General features: G+C 45.1%; 2 protein-coding genes across 3 annotated transcripts in view; one reads left to right on the top strand and one right to left on the bottom strand.

Moving 5' to 3' along the window:
- The window catches only part of LOC135398939 (tRNA (guanine(6)-N2)-methyltransferase THUMP3-like), a 283,535-nt gene that overhangs the window by 219,760 nt on the left and 40,401 nt on the right, over window positions 1–23,374 (bottom strand). The window lies entirely within an intron of this gene.
- The window catches only part of LOC135398935 (hemocytin-like), a 70,921-nt gene that overhangs the window by 18,006 nt on the left and 29,541 nt on the right, over window positions 1–23,374 (top strand). For both annotated transcript variants that reach the window (XM_064630508.1, XM_064630507.1), the window contains exons 17-34: window positions 399–455; window positions 613–732; window positions 3,164–3,360; window positions 4,496–4,637; window positions 4,737–4,778; window positions 5,660–5,814; window positions 6,218–6,364; window positions 7,293–7,440; window positions 8,098–8,304; window positions 10,662–10,700; window positions 12,317–12,361; window positions 13,149–13,427; window positions 13,749–13,927; window positions 14,502–14,600; window positions 15,776–15,926; window positions 18,764–18,862; window positions 19,035–19,070; window positions 21,216–21,323. In XM_064630508.1, coding sequence (XP_064486578.1) covers window positions 399–455; window positions 613–732; window positions 3,164–3,360; window positions 4,496–4,637; window positions 4,737–4,778; window positions 5,660–5,814; window positions 6,218–6,364; window positions 7,293–7,440; window positions 8,098–8,304; window positions 10,662–10,700; window positions 12,317–12,361; window positions 13,149–13,427; window positions 13,749–13,927; window positions 14,502–14,600; window positions 15,776–15,926; window positions 18,764–18,862; window positions 19,035–19,070; window positions 21,216–21,323 — 2,250 coding nt within the window. The remainder of the gene's footprint in view (window positions 1–398; window positions 456–612; window positions 733–3,163; window positions 3,361–4,495; window positions 4,638–4,736; window positions 4,779–5,659; window positions 5,815–6,217; window positions 6,365–7,292; window positions 7,441–8,097; window positions 8,305–10,661; window positions 10,701–12,316; window positions 12,362–13,148; window positions 13,428–13,748; window positions 13,928–14,501; window positions 14,601–15,775; window positions 15,927–18,763; window positions 18,863–19,034; window positions 19,071–21,215; window positions 21,324–23,374) is intronic.

Here is a 23,374-nt window from a genome sequence, read left to right as displayed (position 1 = left end):
TGCTACGATATCAGGTGACCGAAAGGAACAGATGTTCTCATTGGGGCAACTTTGTAGCTTTTATAATTAACAAGTTTATTAATGAAAGTTAATTAAGATATTGCCTTTGGACTTTGCTAATGCCCTCCTAGGGAGTGCCCTTGAGCATATGCTATATTGCAATTGATTTCATCTTCGAAAAAGTGTCATATATATTTTTAAAAAATCTGTATACACTTAGCTGGGACACCCTGTATATAAGATATATTCCAGATATTCCGGACAGAAGATGTTCCAGATATATATATAAAAGAGATTTTAGATTAGAACTCAAACTTTCGACAGAATGTTCCTGCGCAGCAATGAAAAATGCGAGGGCACCCACAAAAAGATATGACTGCTATTTTTTTCCATCACAGAGGAAGGCGAGACTACAACTATCGTTGTCACACCTCCGACCCGACCACCGCCGCAACGTAAGTTTATTTTTCAGTAATGTGCTATACTTTATTTTACACGCGTTTTGAAAACAAAAAGTTCAGAGGAAAGAGGCCGATGTACGCGGCGTCCATTACGTCTGCACTTACATCATGGTACATGGTGTAACCATTCCTTTTATTAATCCCCACGCAGTAGGCTGCGACAGCTTCATCTACCTCGTCACCGGACCCGAACCGGTCCCGGACACCGCACTTGTCGCATCGAGCAGCCTGGATTACACAACTGGGCCTGATCAAGCCAGGTTGACACCCGGTAAGACGACCGTTATGTATAACTGAGAATTTGCATATCGTACAGCTGACATGAGTACTTCGGTTTATCGTACTAGCGGAATATGTGTTTTCCGGATATATATATGTATATATATATATATATTTTTTTTTGCTGCATTGTAATTCACTGGCTTGCACTGTGGCATTGAGGAGTGCTCAGTCACCCTCCCAGGTGTATATCGCTCGCTGAGTGACCCCTGGTTTGCCAATTCGGAACGATGCGCAGCTACCCAGGGCTGACGAGCCGCAAACACGGCGAAACACGTGTCCTCTGGTGCTGCCGCATCGTTCCATGAGTATCTATCTATATATATATAGATATAAACTGTGTGTGTGTGTGTACAGACTCCATCAGTATCTTCAGCAAAGCCCCCTCTCCCCTTTCCCCCGCGGAACGTCACACTCTTGCCAGTTTCGAGCAATCGCATACACCCCCTCTCCTTCACACATGGACACACATTTTCTCTCTGTCTCTTTCTACCCTGCTACTAATTGTACACTGTAGTGTATATACAGTGTAACTATACGCACTAGCAGTACACTGCTATTAACGTCAACAACTCAACTCCGCGCTGGACTCGGTGCCCGTTCTTTGATCCCCAACCTGGGGGGTATATAAGTTTAATGAATAGGAGGTGGCGTCCACGCAGGGAGAGGTCAGCAAGACCTATGTCGGCTAGCTACGCCCTGGTGGTGTTCCCAGGTTACACCGTAACCCTCAGCTCGGTGTCCTGTAGGTATTGCAGGAGAGCCCTTGTAACCAGCCCGGGTAGCATAACAGAGACCCTCACAGCTGCAGGTGATGTGGTACAGGGATAATTCCGCTTGACAGTCCACAACAAAACCGGAACTAACTTTCGATCTTCGTACCACAACCTCGACGTGACTCTTCTTTGCAGAATTTTGAGTACCACCATTTCCAAAAGCAGTTATTAATCTTAAACACTTAAACACAGAAAACGAAAAAAAAAAAAAACACTTAGACCAATCAGTCCGAGCACCTTGCATTGTGAACTAATGACACAGGGTCCTTGTCGAGAACAAGAACCACAGCTCTCGCCCGACTACCAATGAAGTCCACATTCTTCTTGAGACTCCCGCAACAACAACTTCGCCGTTCGGCCTGTGATCGATAAGGAGCACACTAATGAAGTGCATCCCATTGTTCGTAGCACACATCGAGAACTATCTATCAGAGCACAAATCAGCCGCTCACAAGAGGCACGACCCGGTTGCCGTCTCTTTTGTTGTAAGAGGCGCTGATTAATGAGGTACATTGTAACGAGCCTTGTCGGGCGAATGCCCCCCGAGACAGTGTTTTTTTGGAAACAATCGAAGCGCGATTTCCTCCGTAATTGATACGAGAGAGTAAACAAACCCGAGTCTGTAAGGGATTGAAAAGGAATCTGTGGTTGCGAGGAGCCTAAGCGGGGCTAATGACGATGAGCCATGAAATGTATTCGAATCATCTTGGAAGACAGCGTGGTGTGCGCTGCGGTACACTCAATAAGGCATGAAAAAAAAATATGAGATGTTCACGTGTATACAGCACTATACGGTGATTAGGTCATAGGGGGCAAACATGACAAAGGGGGTTGTGGAACGATTCCCCCACTTCTACAGTAATCATGTTGATGATGCGGGGAATTGTCATCTGAATATATACGGAGCAAAAACTTGTGCTCGTATGAATCCGCATTGGGAAGTTACTACACACGGGCAATGTGACACTGCGAGAAAGGCGGTTTCGCTCTCTCTCTCTCAGCCCCTAGAAATAATAATGCATGTTATGTTACGGAAAACGACGCGCGCGCATTGTCATTGAAATGGGCGGGGCGTGCCCGTTCCCATGGTAACCGTCTGCTCCTTCGCAGGAAAATTCCGTTCTTGATGCTGCGGTCTGCCTATCGAGCTTTGGAAAGCTCGTTTTCTTTAAATTTTTTGGAAATGTTAATACAAAATGAGCGTGCTCCATGGCCAAGTATTGCTCTATGTATTGAATGTATGGCCTACAATGCTATAATCAGTGTATTAAACGTGTGCGTTTATACTTTAGAGATTGTCTTGCAACCTGTGAAGGTGGTGTTAGACATGGCCACCCGTAACGCTACATTAGTTGGTAATATTCGCGTGATATTCGCGTAAGATAGTACTCGATGTTCACGTACGGTTGTTGGGAAAACACGGACGGACACACAAGACAAAGCAATCACGACACCAGACCCTCGAGACCAGAGTGTGACATCGCACTACAGGCATACTTTCGGCCTTGTTGCACAGAAATCCTAATATCTGCCCTTTACGAGCTATGCTTGCAAGATACACGAGAAATGGCGATTGATGGAAGCAGTAGTTTATGTATTATCCCACTAAACCACAAATAATATTCAACGCACGTGGTAATTTTACAGAACGGGAAGGTTGGACCCCCAGGTTCAATACGAAGGAAGAGTACATCGGAGTAAAGCTGGATCCACCGAGAACCGTCTACGGCATAGTAACCTTGGGCAACCTCCCCAAAAATCAAATGGTGACGTCATACACTGTCCGGTACAGCCTCGACGACGTTGTATTCCGCAACGTTGTGAACCCAGACGGAACACCAAAGGTAAGTATGGCCGATGAACTAGCGCAGCAGTGTAGCCAGAAAAAAATACTTCGGGAGGGGTGCTATGGGGACTTTACATGGGGAAGGAGGACTTCACCCTCGTTTCCCTTTCCCAAATGTACCATAGGTACAATTTCGGAGGTTTGAACCCCCTAACAGTCCCCCTGGCTACGTCACTGAACGAGAGCACTTTAGGAGAAAATGAATACCACAAGATCGCCGATGTACTTATGTCGGTGCGTAGGGCATGTGGTGAAGCGAGGCGTAGGGATAGGGTGAACCAAGGTCCCATTTCCAGCACTAACCCCCGCATTCAGAGATGTAACTTGACATGACGCTCCATCTTGACTTATGCAAGTTTGCGCCAAGACCTGTCTCGAAGACAGGTCTTGTCAAGACCTCGTCTAAGCCGAGGATGTTTTACGAAGTGCCTTGACACTCTTCCAAAGCAGCTGCAAGTCCAGTCGAAAAAAAGAAAATCGCATCTATGAATTCGGGGGTAAGACTCTGCAAGCCGTGGGTTCGCTTGGCCACTTTGGTGAGATCACTGCTGTTATGAGCCTACTGTCCCGTTTTCACTATGAGCACGTCGTAACGAAGAAAATGTGCCAGTTAAGCCATTGAAACGCGGAAGTCTGCAAACGCATCACAATTCACAAGGACTATAAAATTTCCCCAACACGCCATAAAATTTTTATTGAAAATGGTTGTTCCTGTTGAGAAACCCGTGCTCCAGAAATTTTTCCCGCTTTATTGGGTCTCAACGGAGCAACACAGTACGTCTTTGCACTTTATTAGTAAGAACACAAACATAACACGTAGATCCCCTTTTAACACCGAGGAGAGTGCGAGAGTACGGTGAGAGGGTGCGAGAGTAGAGGTGATCATGTGCGTACCACTCAGTGAGCGGTGACGTAATGGGGCACAGCGATGACAAGGTCAAGTTTCTCCACACGACGCTCCAGTTGCCTGTTCAGCTTCGGTGAGCTTCGGTGTGTGCCCTGTGAAGAGCGGTCAGCGACCTCGTGTCGCTACTGCACTATAGTAAAAGTTATAACATAGAATTCGACACTATTCCAAGCGAACGTGTAGTCATACTGTTAGCCGCCACTAACACGAGATCATTCCTTAACAGGTGTTCAGTGGGAATTACTATCCCACCATCGAGTCTCGCGTTGTCTTCGATGCTCCTTTCGAAGCAAAGACCGTGGTCATTCAACCCGTAACTTGGGAGGGAGGAATTTCTCTCAAGTTTGACTTGCTGGGATGCGCTTACGGTAAATAAGCATTCGGTGCAGTACTCTAATATACTTGCAGCCTCTATAGTAATTACGTGGAGACCTATGGCCGTCCATTAATCCAACTCTTTCTTCCAGTCACTATAACTGCGCCACCGCCAACCTCCGGAGGCCTTCTAGGTATTCATTTTATTTCATTCATTTTCTTTTTTTTCTGTACTGTTTCTGATCTCAATAGCTACATGTGTCACCTTCCAAAGGGGTAACTCCCATTAAAGGGCCACTAGCGACTAAATATACTTGTCTCAGGATGTATTCTCTCCACAATACTCTTTCCCCCTGTGACGTAATTCCGAGTTATGAAAAGCATGACGGCATGGCGTGGTGTGCAATATATGGCACGCGTCCGGTGCATCATAGCTCCTCCCCACAGCTGCTGCTGGTCTTTTCCAATGTAGGGCGGAGAGCGGGGACCGGTGTTGCTATAGGAAATATACTGAGGCTACGGTGACGTCACCTACCCATGGAGAATCCGAAACTATCAAGTTTTGCGTGCAATTTTCACAAATTCGTTGCGGCGCGTTCGTATTTCGCGTGCAGTGTCCCTAAGCGAGATTGCAATAAGAACATAAAATGAATTAAATTTTTAAAAATAAGTTGAGGCTTTACGTCGCGATACGAATGCGATCATGAGTGACGCCACAGTGGTCGGGTCTGTGGATTAATTTTGCCCACCCGAGGGTTCTTTAACCTGCGCCGAAATCTCGACACGCGACACACCACACGTAACGCTCCTCCCGGAAGACTTCGTGTCTGAGCAACTTGTACCCTTCCACCACGTTGCCACCGCCCTCGGCCGGGTTTGAACCCGCGACCTTAGTATCAGCAGGCGGACGCGCTACGGACCGAGCCACTGAGGGCGACATATAAATTCACTCCGTATAGTGGCACCCTAACTTAAACTCAGCAACACTGGAAGGTGGCGCCTACCAGTACCCGAAGTGCATGTGATTTGAGCGGACATTGTGGGAACGATACGACGACGCCCCTTTTTGTTGCAGAGTGCATCGAGGACATGGAGGAAGAATACGGGGGAGTCTCTGACGAACAGATCTCTTCTTCATCCCAGAAGGACGACGAGCACACAGCCCATCACTCACGACCTGACTCGCACGCGTGGCTTCCCGCTATTGCTGATAAGAACCAATACGTCCAGGTAACATATCGTTGGTTGTGGATTCCTTAGATTGCACGTTGCTCCGTGACTTTAATACGCCATCGGTAGTCCACTCACTCAGAAGACCTATAGGATTCTGAATGTGGGTATGCATCACCTCAGGTCGAACAAGAGACTTTGAGAACAGTCGACTTCCCAACTCTGACTCACAGAGAGGTCATGCATAGGCGTTACATGATGCTTGTACAAGTTTTGCGTCTTCTTGACGCGTGGACTGCAATCCACCAGTCTTTTCCATGCATGGGACAGCTCTATACCAATCGAGCATGGCACGCCTTCGCCTTGTAGACAATGACAACTGCCTAACTTAGCGTTCCGTTGTTACATTGGTGCTGTTCTATCGTAGAAAGGACACCCAAAGAAACCGATTTTCATATCCTAGGTGGACTTCCTGGAACCAGTGAATGTCACAGGGGTGGAAACGCTGGGACGTCCAGATGCTCCACAGTGGACGACTTCGTACAAGGTCTACACAAGCCTTACGGGTGACACGTGGACACCAATACGAGACGAGAACGGCGATGATTTGGTATGGAGCTACGCGAACGATATAAATGTCAAACTGTGTCGAGAACAAAAAAAACAAAAACAAAAACAAAACACAGGCCAAGTCGCACATGTTCCGTCGTATGATTGTTAGACTGTGTCAGTATATCAGTTGCTATAAAATGCGACAACACAGAACTGAGGGCACCTGAACCCTTAGAGAGACACCCTTAGAAAGAACGGACATAGAAATACTCAGTCGAGGGATTTCAGCTTCCGCACTCTAAGAAAAAAAGGAGTACTTTTACTCCTTTTGGGGAGTAATTGCATTGCCACAAAAAATAGTCCATTTCGGGAGTAAATGGACGGGAGTAAATGAATGTCACAGAGTGAAGACCGCATTTCACGCGCTGTTGTAAAAGTCCCAGGTACATAATTGATGCGCATGCGTGAAAATACTTTGAAGCAAACCGTCAACGGTGATATATCGAGTGATATAAAATCTTGCGCCATACATAGGGCACAATTTGCGAAGAAAAATGCGTTAACTGTTTCTTACTCTGTGTGGCTGGAAAATTGCTACGTTGTCTGAGTTATACAGCCTTATATCGTTCAAATTGACCAAGGGCACATATTTACGTAGACTGTTGCATTCAGGAGACCATTCGCGAAGTTTAGTGACAATTTGCAGTCCTGGGGAGTAAATGTCGGGACTAAATGTTGGGTTAGGGGACTAAAATGGGGAGTAATTGCAGACTAGGGGAGTGGAAGCTGCAATTACTCCCCGTTTTACTCCTTTTTTTTCTTAGAGTGCGTAAAGCACGATATTCAACGCGAAACGTGAAGGTTTCAAGGCACCATTCTCGGAATATCGCTCTACAGAAATGGGGCGCTAGGGCGCGATGTCCATGTGACCTCGACTGAAGTAGCGACAGGGTTATATACGTCACTTTCCGTGCTTGATGTTGCAGGTATTCTCTGGGAACTACGACAGCACTTCGAGAGTACGAAACCTATTACGCAAGAGGGTGGTGGCACGCTTTGTACGCGTCAACCCATTAACGTGGAAGAACTGGGCCGCTCTAAGGTTCACGGTGTTGGGCTGTCGTCCAGGCAAAGGTAAGACAATATATCTGGTAATTCTTACACATGTTAGAGCTTCCCTCTTAACAAAGTTTGTCCTGAATTGCATTAAGTCGAGTTCACATTACAGTGGATGTAGTGGACGAAACGGCTTCAGCAATGTCACTTTCTAGTGTAGTTCGGACTTGTGCACTTGCGTTAGCTGTGTGCACAGACAGGCTGAATCTATAAACAAAGCTGAAAACGCTCACGAAGACTTACTGAGTACTAAGGCACCTTTGCTGGACGCTGAGTTGCGCTTCCAATAATTATCGTCTTATCCCAAAAAATAGGTTCCGGAAAGATAGCGAAGTCTGACTATTGAGCCACGTATGACAAGATACGAAAGATAATGCTGTCTTCTACACAGAATCCCACATCGACAGAAGATAGAGGGGCGTAGACTATAGATGGTGCATAACGACTAAATAGTAGTTTTACACGTAGATGTACTTTTACGCAGCCTGCTCTATTATTGCGCCTATAGTCTGTGCGTCATTGGTCGATATATCAATAGAGTTCGAAGTGCCATTCTATTGAATAATTTTTGTTCGCACAGATCGAACAATGCTAAGGATTTGGGAAACATGATACCCGCGACATATCCTTTGTTAGAGTTCACTCCAGATGACGTTTCTTTTCGGTTCTCTTCAGAGGGAACGACCCCAGTACCACCACCACCACCACCCGTCTTTCAATGTCCACCAGGCATGGATATCACCGGCTTGTTCCCGCACCCGACAGACTGTAGCAAGTACTATCAGTGCGATCACGGAATCACCACAGAGAAACACTGCTCTGGTATACTGCACTTCAACCCTGTCCACAAAGTGTGTGACTGGCCAGAGTCAGCAGGATGCTGTAAGTAAACGGCCACGATTCCGTCTTTGGCTACGACTTTGCTGTGACTTGGCTTGACAGCTATTTTATTTAGGCCATTGTCTAGCGAATGGTCGCTCTTCAGCACCTCCCCCCCCCCCCCGCTTCCCTAAGGAATGGTTCGCTATAGTTGATTCGTAGACTGTAGTTTAGTAACGATCCCGGAGCGCACGGATGGGTGTAGATTTGGCAGGATTACGGTAAGGTCATTGTTGCCAGACGACACTTGTGAATACAAACATTAAAGGCTGGCTACGAAATGAATATCTGCTTTTGAAAGGCAGAACAGGGTTATTAGAGAGTTAAAGCTTCCAGGGCCAACTGTGATGTAAAACAGAAAACTGCCATGCCAAGCAAGAACTTTACTATGAGAAATAGGCGTGTTTTGAGCGTAGATGTCTGGAATACAACATTTAATATTGAAATGTGCACAAAAATACTGGAAATCATTAGCAGAGGCACAAATGAATCAGAGGAAAAGTGATGTTTTACATGGGGAGTTTTAACGACAAAGGTTACATTCTGTACGTTATTCTACGTAGAATGTTCACGCATCACAAATGGCACATCAAATTACACACACATATATATGTATATATATATATATATATATATATATATATATATATATATATAGAACAAATAGGTTAATATATCAGACGGCTACGAAGTTGAATAAAAGTGAAATAATAAGACTTGGACTACAGATTACAGGAACGTTAACAAAAACTAATTTATTTAATGGGCATTTTAACACATAGATTAAAAAAAGAATGGTCGACGTTTCGACAGTGGCACTGTCTTCGTCAGGAGTCTTCGTCCTGACGAAGACAGTGCCACTGTCGAAACGTCGACCATTCTTTTTTTAATCTATGTGTTAAAATGCCCATTAAATAAATTAGTTTTTGTTAACGTTCCTGTAATCTGTAGTCCAAGTCTTATTATTTCACTTTTATATATATATATGGAACACATTAGGATTCTCTTGATTCCGTTAAAACTATGCACAATCAGTGCAGCACTTTGCCTGCCTCGCATTAAGGTCGCCTGTAAAGAAGAGTGGGCCGATAGTCTTCGTCCTTCTCATGTGGCACCAAAAATAAAATAAAAACACGATGATACTAGGCGAGGATTTGTCTTCTTAACTAGAGGAAAACGCGAAAGACACGCGACCACGTACTGACGATGACGATAACGATGAGGTTGAGGGTTAGTCTGACGCGCCTGACATCCTGAACCTGCAAGACGCTGTAGAAACAGAACGGTTCACGAAACGTCAGCGGGAGCGGCACCATAGTGTTCACTCAGAGGTTCGATTCACCGTTGCTTACTAGTCCTTGGAACCGCTATAGGGAACCGCATGTACGTACTTGCCCTTGGAGTGGTGTACAACTTCGTACTCATCTTCATCATAGATGGCGAAAGCATTATAAATAATTGGAATGATTCTTAAGTCGGCCTCTATATGGGCGCGTTGCAGATGACTCAGATCATCTGGCACCGTCTCAGTACAGTGGCCATAGGCGCTGCACATACAGTTATAGTGTGTCACACACCTGTCGTGACATGACTGCCGTACGTGACTTATTTTTTAAACGAATTGTCGTCGACGCCCACGTTAGGCGAGCACAGAAAGCATCTTTGTTCGACTTTTTTTCGACGTGTCACGTAGGCACTAAAGGGCCTCCCTCAGCATTTCAAGACGTAATTTTGCGACTTTGGTATCACCCCTGAGGTATACAACCCAGGTCTGGACTAGATGTCTTGTTTGTTGTTGTTGTTGTTAAACTAAAAATGGCAAGGCGCGTGGTCCCCGTGGGGAGCATTATTTTGCAGACGACATCGCAGTGGCACCGAAAACTCTCGGGTCATGAAGCAACCTGTGGCGTCTTAGGCAGCGCTCGAAACACAGTGTTTTCTCTGGATGTCATTATGACGTCACGTTCAACAACAAGGGCAACAACAGCAGCAACTTCATTTTGATGATGATGATGATGATGATGATTGCGGCGTTCAATCGCCGCTGCCGCCATTGTTGCTCAGCGTCCTCGGTATAGCTCAGTCGGTAACGTGCTGACTTGCTGAGCTCAAGATCGCGGGTTCGATCCCAGCCGAGGGCGGTAGCAATGTGCGGGAGGTAAACATTGCTTCCAGTACCGTGTGCGCACGTCAGAAGAACCGCGGTCCTACCCTGCGTGCAAGTGCAACCATGTCGACACACTGCACGGACAAACCTTATACGTGTAACACATCACGGTACCATTATTGCGGCCATTGCACCATTGCACGCCACGTTCAACATGTGACCTAATATCTTCCTTCTCGTCATCCCGTTACAGTCATTACGGAGGGTACACCGCCACCAGTAACTACTACAGGTAAGCACGTTTGCGTTGACAGCATGTACCGCGAAAATCCCTCGTAAATTTTGCAGAAGGGTATGCTGATCCTGAAACTGCGATCGATGAACCTAGGGGGGCTTTCCACGCCAAGTAGTTCCCTCCCCTATACTCATTTTTTCTAGGAAAATTTTTCATCCCCCCCACCCTCTCCTTATCAAATTTGTACTCAAAGTCAGAGCCCCGTAAAGCCGGGGAAATTAAGAAAAAATGACATGAAGTGCTTAGTGAGTCAAGTTGTGATGTCATTCATGCGGTGCCACACGGACAGTTTTAGTGGGATTTGCCTTAATGCCATTTTCTGCTTACTGAGTTCGCCACAACTCCTTCGCCCATGAAATGCCTTTTGTCGCTCCCATTGACAGCGCAGAGTAACATTTTACTTAGGCAATTCTTCGGCAATGTGAGGCTTTGTATGCATTTGTCCTTTCTATGTCGTTCCAGCCTCAGAACATCAGTTCTCTCATGTTTAACAATTATAGTTTGCATAAAACAACGAAACAACAACAAAAGTGCTCGAAACTTGAGGTGCCGCCAAATACCCTGTTTTCGATTCGGCACCGGTTGGTAAATCCGTTAACTGACCATGTTATCCAAATACAGTAGAACTTCTCCACATAAAGGCCCCCTAGGTATAATTACATTTCAGAATATTGCATGCATTTTCAACATGTTTAACTATAGGTTCAACGTTTTAAAGTAGCGTAACTTACGTTGTACTTAGTGAGTGGGCCGCATCGATATCATGGCGTTTAATGTCAGTATGGTTTAATGTCAGTTATGTCAGTAGAAAATGGCGTGTGGCACGAACTTCGCAAATAATGCCATTCGGCGATAAAGTCATTTCCGTGCCTGTGTGGCTCGGATATTATTAAGATAATTATAGACATGTGCGAATAATTATTAAAGCTTAAACGTATACGAGACGAATGGAGATACATAACTGGAGCGAACAGTTCTAAAGCCGAATTCAATGCAAAGGGAATAGTTGTATATAACCGGACTGGGAGCACGTGTACCGGGTGTAAACATGTGTACCGCATGTATACGCGACCCAAGCAGCACAATATATTAGCCCAATATTGGACCAGTACTGGCGATATTGGCCCAATTTTGGACCGATATTGGGCCGGCATTGCCAACATTGGTCCAATATTGGAGCAAGATGTTGTGCTGCTTGGGGATATATTCATGCCGACCAGAATATGACGAAGATTCGAAATTCGCATATATAAAGTTCCATTCGATTCGGAAATCGAATCAGATATAAAATTAATTCGCTTCGGTATTCGAAAAATATTAAATATTCGCATATACCTAGAGATAACGGTATAAAAATAGACCCACTCCAAAACGAAGGCAACAAATACACCTAGCGACGAGTGGAGAAGTTCGTCGCTTCCTTCATTGCGTTCCAAAAGCAATGCCATTTAATGTGGATTATTAACGGACTACCGTTAAGCATGATAAGGTTTTTGTTTGAATTCAAACTAGTTTGACAACATTGTTTTCCGTTTATCCCAAATGTAAGCGATTGCCTGATAGGCTTTAGTGTAAGCACTGCACTAATAAACCTAACTTTACAATCATTTCAGAGACCCCTCCATGGGTTTCAACCCCGGGGCCTACACCTATTCCAGGTATAGCTCATGAGATTTCAATATTCTGTCCTATCCTCCTCCGTAACTTAATCATATGCAAGACCGGCACATCACCAAACGAGATATATGATCATCAGGGATCTAGCATCCTCACCCAAGCACCACAGAATCTTGGCCCAATAGTGGCTAGATATAGGCGAGAGTGGTCGAATATTGGTCCTGTATTCTGAAGATTTACCGCGCGGTAAATTGGCATCGAGAATACTGCGAGCCAGCGTCGGCTCACAATAGCTGATCATAAAAAAAAATCGTGTAAGATCTACATGGCACACCATAGACGAAGTCCTTTTGGGTTGATTGATTTTAGACATGTTTCTCTAGCGCTTAAAGTGACATTAGGATCCTCGTTCGAGGTATCTTTATCGTGGAGGATGCTCTCTAGAACCGCGCGTCTGAAAAACTATGAAGGCCATCGCTGTAGAATTAGGAGAGACCAGAGCACCCTATAGAGCACCTACAGAGCCTACCTAACCCTACCTACCTAACCCTACAGACCTACCTACCTAACCCTACAGAGCACCTGTGGCAAAGGACACGATGCACGAAAGATAAATCAAAGGAATAGTGACATAGCACACAGCTCTAGCGATACTCCGACACCGTCACGGGTCACGTGGTAGTGGCCGGTGCCAATGAAGGGGACAAACACCACATTTTTAACCCTGCTGTGGTAACTGTGTCAGCGCGGTCTCCAAACCCGCCTGCGACTACTGACGTCAGCAAACAAATGTTCGACCTCGTTGATGTCGTTCCACCTTTGCCGCAGATCCCTGCAAGCAGAAGGGACCTTTCGTCAGCACGTCAGAACCGACACTGGTCAACGAAGGCGACATCGAAGACATCCAGGAAATCATTAGACAGTCAGGCACATGCGACGATCCTATCGACATCGAATGTGTGGAATACGCGACTGGCGCTGATTACCGGCAACTTGGACAGAAGGTCACTTGCGATTTGACGCACGGTTTGAGATGTCTCAACAGCGAGCAGAAAGGCGGTGTTCGGTGTGCAAACTACAAGGCCCGGATCACGTGCTATATCTGCGGTAAGTGTTCCACCCGAATGTTGGACAATGTATAGTTTTGCGACTTCTGCGCTAGACAGCTAAGTTGAGTCTGTCCAGCAGCCCACCAGGTTCACTGATGAACGTATGCATTATAGCGCGCCATTTTAATGAATAGAATAGAAATATATATAAAAAAAGGAATCGTATTCGCACTGGTGTGCGATAGCTATACACGTGTGTTTGTTCTGCCAAGGAACAGGAACATTTTGATGAAGACCTGCTAAGCCGTGACGAGATATCTTTCCTACATACATGCAAATACTAATGCTGATTCTACACCACTACTAAATCGATTTACAGAAATAACAGCAACACCACTTCCGCCAACTGTGGCGCCACCGGTTCCACTGTGCCCAGAAGTACCGCGAGTGAATGGGACGGCATGTCCTGCGTCATGTCCCGTAGGATTCGCATGCGACGGCAGAAAATGTGTGGACGAGGCTACGTGCGTCTGCGTACGAGAGGGCAAGTTCTTCGAGGTACGTATACATATACACTAGTGTGTACCTTTTGTTCAGGTGTCCCTTTTCCCCCATTGCGTTGGCACGACTGCTTCATTTGATTGGATACTTTTTAAACTGGAATTCTGGCCTCAGCCTCTCAGTTTCCAAGAACGGCATTTGACGCAGTGTCGGTAGCGTATCATACTTGATAAGATCCCGTGGCATTGGGTTTTGAAACCAGTCCGACCTAACGGAACACGAAAAAAGAGTTGTCAGACAACGAGTTACGTGACACTTCCTCAATATTTGTAGACACAGTCACACCTAGTTGTCATGTCTACTGCATGCATTAATATGATACGCTTTAATCTATCTGCCTTGGGTGCTAAGTTGGGGAAACTTCTAACCCCGACAATTAAAAATGCCAGATCCAGGCCTGTTGCAGCTTTACATGGGCTTCGTAGCGGATGAAGCAGAGCCGGTGTCACTGATGTGCCAAAGGCACCGATTCCAAGGTCCTGGGTGCTTTCGCATGAAATATAACTTCTATGACGTCACTTCGCATGTTGTACATGTGCCTACAGTTCAGTACACGCTCTGTTTTCACTAGGTGGGCGACGTCCTGGAAACATCAACGTGCCAGCACTGCATGTGCCAACTTAACGGCAGATCAAGCTGTGAACCGAAGCAGTGTCCTCCATGTCCAAAGGTACGCGTTGGATGAATTTGGCTTTTTTTTTCTTTTCTTATTTTTTGACACACGACTACTCATTGGGGACATTTTATATTCGACGATGGACCGTAGAGTCCTGTGGAGACTGAAGTAGCTGACTGAAGTGGCAGCCACTATACAGCCTGTATAGCTTGTCTATGCCCCTAACGGCGACGCGATCAATAACACTTCTCGTACACAATGTACTATAGGATAGGAACTCGAGCGATAGTTTCAGTTCTTCCTTCTGTCTGTCTGTGTTATTCCCGAGCGATTTGTCGTCGTTCGACGCTCGGGAGCCTGCTTAACACGCCCAATGGGTGCAGGGCTTACGCTGCGACATGCCCAACCTCCAGAAAACTCGAGGGTTCCCTCATAAATGCTATCGCATTTGAAGGGACTATCGCGCTCGTCGCGGTCGATTCCGAAACTATAGTGCAGTCTTACTCGGCATTCATCACTGATATGAACGCCGAAAATCCGACGCGATTTAGTGGAGTTGTTCCTGTGCAGCGTGACGTAACGCATGGTAAGCGCAGACGACGGACGTTGAGGGTACTCCGGAATCCCCTCTCCCGAAACGTCACCCGGACAAGTCCAATCAGTGAGCACCCTCTGGCGCGGACAAGTCCAATCAGGGAGCGGCTAGAGAGGCCTTGGCGTTGCCGTTGGCGACCGAAAGGCAGGCGCGAGGGACGGCGTCTGTTGTTCGCGGAGGGTCTGTGACCGGCTTGTGGAATGTCGTTTCTGGTTAGTGTCGGACGTGTTCGTTCAGCCAGGTACCAGGTAACACCCTGTTCCACGCAACATCGTCGCGTCAGAACTCACGGTGGTAAGCGAAATCCGGCGGGTTTACCGAGATACTTTCACTTAGCATATTGCGGTGCGAACGCGCAGCAGACGAACTCGAAGACAATCGCCTTCGCTGCTCTCTTATTCGTGTGCCTGGCTGACGTCATAATGGTGTTTGCTGCAGAGGGAGTGTGAATCTTTAAAAACTCGTTTATTTAATGCATAAGCTGTTTTCGGAAGAGAAACGTGGAGAAGCTGACGGTGAAGCAGCGACGGACATTGCCGTTTAGGTTTCACACGCACGTTTCCGAATGCGATAGTCCATTTAAAAACCATAAGTCTGTGTTTGGTATTTGACGTCTTCTGTCTTGTCCCTCAAGGGAAGAACGGTGGATATACTTGCTGACTGCACCTGCTCATGTTCGCCTTGTCTTCCGAACTCCCGACTGTGTCCTTCGTCCGACGAATGTATGATTGAACAGCAGTGGTGCGAAGTCTGCCCCGAAGCCAAAGAAGAACCCGAATGCGAAGGTAAGAGTCCTCGCTTTAACAGTTATTTACATGTATTAAAGCTGTTGAGGCATAATCTCACAAAATTAGCTCATTGAATAGCGTATGCCTGCAATACTCTAACGCCACACTTTTCGTCCCAATCCCTCTAATGGTTTTATCGAAAATCCAGATTCCAAATTTCGTGCAACAGTGTGCCGAAGTAGACACCAACCCCGCGTTGTCTGTCAACTATACGGCGACGAAGCTACATCGCATGGGCATAACACTGCGTCTATACATACAACGTACAACAACAAGAATGCCGGACACATGAGCGTCAGCACTACCCTCTAATATGTTTCACACCAGGCGGACTTCGTCGCAGTTTTGGCAACAAATCAAACGAAATTTGGGCAACATATCACGTGGGTGGTAGGTTGCGAGATATTCATAAGCAACGAGCTCTTAAAATGAACTGTACAATGAATGATAAACCTGCAGAAACTGTGTGCTTTCCTGTGAGCTCGCAACTTGGATTGCGGCCCCAAGCAAACCTTGCGGACTCCGCGGACTCCAGACGCGCTAACTCTAAAGCAACTCGCGTGCCATCTATTGAAAACGCAAGCAACTAGGCGAGCCATCTATAGGCGGAAGCGTGGCGGTCCTCGCGAGTGCTGGGCACGATTCATCGTCGACGGTGACCGGTTTAAACACAAGAACGTAAACCAGACATTCGTATAAATCGCGACGTTTTGCAAACAGCAGCGATACAGCGAGCATACGACACAGAGGCGCGGCGAGAGAGGAAAGGCGTACAGATGGCGCTGGTCGCATAGGTATTTCTCACAGCCACGGAGCTCACAGGTTACGACCGTTAACAGCTTAAAACCACACTTCTAAAGAGTTGCTGTTGTTCTTCAAAGCAGGTCTAATGGTAATTAGTAAAGCGTCTCAAATGTGTTACGTGGAAACTTTAATATCACGCGATACCTGTCCGCCAATCCGGGGCCAACTCCATCTTTGTGCTCGGCGAACGTCGCGAGGGTCGCCACGTTTCAGTTTCCAGTATTGTTCCAAAATTAATTAGCGCGAAAATTGTGGAGAACTGATGGGCGATGACTCGTTTGTGCGTGTAATCACACACAGTCAAGTTCTACGTGCCCAAACCACCGTAACGTACCAAACTGCTAACTTGTTGCAAGCTTTCCCACGAACACATTAACCTCAGAAGAACACATTAAGTTTCAACGCATTAAGTAAGAATACCCAGAACAGCGTTTTGACATCAAACATTGATTTATTTAAGATATGCATGATGAGATGATGACAAGGCAAGCGCGGACGTGCGTTGTTGAACGCAATCAGAGCAAGTTAGAAAATGTTAGTAAAACATAAGCGTACATCTTTTACATCTGCAAAGTTAAAAGCACGTACGACACACAGCGCGTCTGAGTAACATTTGCACCATATCAGACAGTTTTAGCCATCGACTAGGGTGTCCTACGCACCTTTCGTTTCATCCTTGTCCAAGAGCCTCACAAAAATAAATAAGTAAAACTAAATAAAAATAAAATAGCGCTGAACCATTTGCCGAACCGGTTCGGAACGGTACTTTTCATTAGATCAGGCTCAGGTCCAAGATGGCAAGAAATAGTGATCCGGTTTGGTTCCGGTAAAAAATAAAAAAAAAGAGCGGCTGACTTTCAGTTCAACACCCTGCTTTACGGTGTCTTTTTCGGGTCGTCCCGATCTTTTTTGAGTGCACGACAGCGACGTTGTCTATCACGAGGAATGGAACATTCTATGCCTGGTGGAAGATACCCTCAGAACATAGGGCGTTACAGAGGGAATCAGTTTAACAAGAGTATTAAAGGGGCACCCCACCGTGCCAAAAATTTCTCCTCGCGCAATGCAGGATGTCGTTATCCGTTGCGTCGTTCGTGGTTCGTGCTCCAAGGAAACCGGAGTTGGGTAGGGCGTCCAATCATCGCGGGGAATCGTTTGCGGAAACCAATGGGTGCTCTTTCAACACTTACTTGACGAGCTACACGCTTGGTGCCGCCAGGTGCATTTTCAGTGGCCATTGATTTTCAATGATGATTAAAGCCTGCCCGTGTGCCAAGGGCAGTATAACACACACAAACCAGAGGCGCGTTCGAATAGTGATTTGAGTCACACATGACGTCACAGTGTGCCTCATATATGCGCCTTCGAGCCATTCTCTCATTCGAATGAGTACTCTTTGCACTGCTAAGCGCGCCATCTACTGCCGTTCGTCCGCAACGTATATTTAATAATAAAAAAAAAGACTCCAGGGGGCGCATAGCAGGAGGCACGCGAATGGAATCGGCCGTAATAGCAAGAATTTCTCTTAGTTCAACATGGACACCAATGAAATTGTGGCTTTTTCACTGTGAATTTCATTGTTCAATTAATAGTTTAATTGCGTTGTTAATTAAAAAAACTGTTTCAGGTTTAATGTGTCAGGTCTAACGTGAGACACTAAACTTACAAGTGTGATTGTTCCTCGCTGTTTCGCCTCCACGGTATGCCGCCATTTGTTCAAGCAAACCAGTCGCCGCAGACTGTCGTCTGCTAAATTGTTCGTCGAGCGCGCCCTCCTCGCGAAATCTGCGCAAGCGCGAAGAGCACTCGGCGAAGTCTGCATCGGAGAAGACTTCCCAAAGTGCGCCTTCTGTGACGCACATGTGCGCCTGTGGAGAATTCGCACCAATATGGCGGCACTTCCGGTGTGCGGTATGCAGTGGTCAATCCTGGCGGACATGGCTGCAGCCACGGCGCGAGTTTCATTTATTGATCTCTTTTCATCCATGGATTTGTTCTCTTTTGATTCGCTTTCTTTTTCTTTCTTATAGTTGGCGTGCAACCCTGCAAACCTAGCTTTAAACCGCAGTGTCCCGAGGGTCAGGAGCCTGTACTTGAGACAATTAACCTTTGCGATGTGTGGAAATGCGGTAAGACAAATCTCACAACTGCCTGCTTCTGGTACCGTTCGCTTGCTCTGTTTTGAACCATCCTGCAAAATACTGCCAAACACTGTGTACTGCAAAAACACAGCTAGACTCGACGACGACATATGTAGAGCAAGGAGCAAGTACTAATATACTTTATCGACGTGTCTTACAGTGAACGTGACGGTGCCTCCTGAGGAACCCGAGAAAGGTAGGAAACGGTCTCAGCTGATTTCCTCTCTTCGGTTTCTGCTTTGTTATTTACTGTGCTCTTGGAGAAATGCATCCCAGAAAAAAGAAAAGAAAGAAAAATGACATATTATGGCACATAGAGTTCGAGTTACGGTACTATACATAGTTGGGATAGAGTGGAAAGGACAGCCTCGATTCCGGAACCTAACTGAAATTTTATTCGCGAGCTCTTTTAGTAGTACAACCTTAAAGGTTTCATTTAGAACAACGAAGTAGTTTACCAGAATTTTGCACAAATAGACCGTAACTGAAGACGCCAGGTGCGCGTTGAACGCCGAAAGAAGTCACGTTGACGTTTTACCGGATAGGCCAATCAGCGTGCCTATACGGGCACAGTACGGGTGCTCAGGTTTGCAGTCCAGCAGAGCTCTGCCGTTCAGTGCCACCCTGAATATGACGTTGTGTCAGTTCCTCGTTCTCTGAAGCTTCTCCTAAGTTCAGCGTTGTCTTGATTTAGATCCTGTCATCCTTCGACTTTGAAGTGGAGACGCTAAAGCATTACATGTTTTGGCGGTTGCCTGTTGCCTCCTAAGGGGCAATTCAAAAGAATTCGAAACTCCGTCTTGTCTTTTTGATTAATTGATTGATTGATTGACGTGCGAAATCTCAATGCATGCATCTCAATTTTCATGTCACCCATTTCTTTCACGTCACGCGATTATTCGGGGAGATGCCGGCAGAGCTCGTGGGATGCTATGCAGCGCTGTTATTAATCGAATTCATTTCTTTATAACTATCGTCTTTTGGAGCGGGAGAATTCGCACTGTCGTATTTTCGACGATGGGGAACAGATTGGCATGCGTTCTGAGTAGGTCATGGCCTACGATACCGTCCCTTTAAGTGCGAACAGCATGATACACAACATCGCATCAAGCAGCGCTACGTGATATTTCTCAACAGAATCGAAGGAAAATTTGTGAGAGGTATCGGTCATGCGGGAATACTTCGACTTCTGTCATCGGTGTTTACCTTCGCGCCGCACTCACTATAATTTTTTTTTTTCAATCAAGCAATCAATCCATTTGCACTTGACACAGTCGAACCTCGTTAATATGACACTCGTTAATACGACATCCCCGTTTTATGACCGTTTTTTTCGGGAACAGTTCTCTCCAAATGGCCTCCGCACGTAACTCTCGTTCGTTAATACCGCACTCGTTAATATGACACTCGTTAATACGACATCTCCGTTTTATGACGATTTTTTTCTGGGGGACAGTTCCCTTCCAATGACCTCCGCATGTAACTCTTGTTCGTTAATACGACACTCGCTAATACGACACCCCGCTTTATGACCTTTTTTCTCGGGAACCGTTCCCTCCCAATGACCTCCGCCTGTAACTGGTCTTCGTTAATATGACACTTGGTAATATGACTTCCCCGCTTTATGACCCCTTTTCTCGGGTACCGTTCCCTTCCAATGGCATCCTCATGTAATTCTTGTTCGTTAATACGACCGGTATTTCCCGCACAACTATAGGGGCGAACACGTGTACTTTAACCTCGTTACTATGACCGTTGGTCACTGAACCGGAGGTTCACCTGGCCTATAATGGCCAAACACGGGTTCGTTTTCCGTGTGATTCATGATGCCCCAGTCTAACGTGCATAAAAGAGCAATGTCCTTGGTCATATATGGTCATACAGTGAACCCTCGTTATTATGACCATGGTCGTTCCGGAAAATTTTGGTAATAATGCGGAATTGTCATATTAACGGGGGATTTGCAGAGGTTTCACTGCATTGTTCCCCAGGAGTATGGTCGTAAAGCGCGTATGTCAGATTATCGGGGGTCATATTAACGAGGGTTCACTGTAATGACCTGCTGCAGTCATACGGCCTTCATGGACCATGTCTGATGAGAAGCGCAAACAAACAGATCTGACTGCCAGCTCGTAACACGCGGTGTTCGTCAATAGGACAGTCACCTTTCTGACCAAAATCCGATGGAACAGCTGTGGTCATATTAACGAGTTTCGAATGTATACTGAAGCGAATTCACTGGAACTTCAATAACAATTATGCCATATCGTGAAATAGCATAGGTAACAGGACGCGTCTCTTTTCTGATGACACGGCGCATTTTTCCCATCATCTCGTACAGGAATCTGCATCGTTTACGGCAAGTACATCAATACCTTTGATGACCGGGAATACGAGTATGACTACTGCGACCACGTCCTAGTGAAGACGAAGGAGTTCTCCATTCTGCGTAAGTATTTCCTCTTCACATGACGTATGATCGCAGCCAATCTAACGATCTTTTCTCTTTGTCTTCCCCCTTTTCTTTTCTTCTTTTTCTTTCTTTTCTCTTTGTCTTCCCCTTTTCTTTTCTTCTTTTCCTTTCTTTTCTCTTTGTCTTCCCCTTTCTTTTCTCGTTGTCTTCCCCTTTTCTTTTCTTCTTTTCCTTTCTTTTCTCTTTGTCTTCCCCTTTCTTTTCTTCTTTTCCTTTCTTTTCTCTTTGTCTTCGCCTTTCTTTTCTTCTTTTCCTTTCTTTTCTCTTTGTCTTCCCCTTTTCTTTTCTTCTTTTTCTTTCTTTTCTCTTTGTCTTCCCCTTTCTTTTCCTTTCTTTTCTCATTGTCTTCCCCCTTTCTTTTCTTCTTTTCCTTTCTTTTCTCTTTGTCTTCCCCTTTTCTTTTCTTCTTTTCCTTTCTTTTCTCTTTGTCTTCCCCTTTTCTTTTCTTCTTTTCCTTTCTTTTCTCTTTGTCTTCCCCTTTCTTTTCTTCTTTTCCTTTCTTTTCTCTTTGTCTTCCCCTTTTCTTTTCTTCTTTTCCTTTCTTTTCTCTTTGTCTTCCCCTTTTCTTTTCTTCTTTTCCTTTCTTTTCTCTTTGTCTTCCCCTTTCTTTTCTTCTTTTCCTTTCTTTTCTCTTTGTCTTCCCCCTTTACTTTTCCTTTCTTTTCTCTTTGTCTTCCCCTTTCTTTTCTCGTTGTCTTCCCCTTTTCTTTTCTTCTTTTCCTTTCTTTTCTCTTTGTCTTCCCCTTTTCTTTTCTTCTTTTCCTTTCTTTTCTCTTTGTCTTCCCCTTTTCTTTTCTTCTTTTCCTTTCTTTTCTCTTTGTCTTCCCCTTTCTTTTCTTCTTTTCCTTTCTTTTCTCTTTGTCTTCCCCCTTTACTTTTCCTTTCTTTTCTCTTTGTCTTCCCCTTTCTTTTCTCGTTGTCTTCCCCTTTTCTTTTCTTCTTTTCCTTTCTTTTCTCTTTGTCTTCCCCTTTCTTTTCTTCTTTTCCTTTCTTTTCTCTTTGTCTTCCCCTTTCTTTTCTTCTTTTCCTTTCTTTTCTCTTTGTCTTCCCCTTTCTTTTCTTCTTTTCCTTTCTTTTCTCTTTGTCTTCCCCTTTCTTTTCTTCTTTTCCTTTCTTTTCTCTTTGTCTTCCCCTTTCTTTTCTTCTTTTCCTTTCTTTTCTCTTTGTCTTCCCCTTTCTTTTCTTCTTTTCCTTTCTTTTCTCTTTGTCTTCCCCTTTCTTTTCTTCTTTTCCTTTCTTTTCTCTTTGTCTTCCCCTTTCTTTTCTTCTTTTCCTTTCTTTTCTCTTTGTCTTCCCCTTTCTTTTCTTCTTTTCCTTTCTTTTCTCTTTGTCTTCCCCTTTTCTTTTCTTCTTTTCCTTTCTTTTCTCTTTGTCTTCCCCTTTTCTTTTCTTCTTTTCCTTTCTTTTCTCTTTGTCTTCCCCTTTCTTTTCTTCTTTTCCTTTCTTTTCTCTTTGTCTTCCCCTTTTCTTTTCTTCTTTTCCTTTCTTTTCTCTTTGTCTTCCCCTTTTCTTTTCTTCTTTTCCTTTCTTTTCTCTTTGTCTTCCCCTTTCTTTTCTTCTTTTCCTTTCTTTTCTCTTTGTCTTCCCCCTTTACTTTTCCTTTCTTTTCTCTTTGTCTTCCCCTTTCTTTTCTCGTTGTCTTCCCCTTTTCTTTTCTTCTTTTCCTTTCTTTTCTCTTTGTCTTCCCCTTTCTTTTCTTCTTTTCCTTTCTTTTCTCTTTGTCTTCCCCTTTCTTTTCTTCTTTTCCTTTCTTTTCTCTTTGTCTTCCCCTTTCTTTTCTTCTTTTCCTTTCTTTTCTCTTTGTCTTCCCCTTTCTTTTCTTCTTTTCCTTTCTTTTCTCTTTGTCTTCCCCTTTCTTTTCTTCTTTTCCTTTCTTTTCTCTTTGTCTTCCCCTTTCTTTTCTTCTTTTCCTTTCTTTTCTCTTTGTCTTCCCCTTTCTTTTCTTCTTTTCCTTTCTTTTCTCTTTGTCTTCCCCTTTCTTTTCTTCTTTTCCTTTCTTTTCTCTTTGTCTTCCCCTTTCTTTTCTT

The sequence above is a fragment of the Ornithodoros turicata genome, chromosome 6, assembly GCF_037126465.1.
Source record: "Ornithodoros turicata isolate Travis chromosome 6, ASM3712646v1, whole genome shotgun sequence".
Lineage (NCBI taxonomy): Eukaryota > Metazoa > Arthropoda > Arachnida > Ixodida > Argasidae > Ornithodoros > Ornithodoros turicata.
This window is presented reverse-complemented; position numbering and strand designations above follow the sequence as displayed.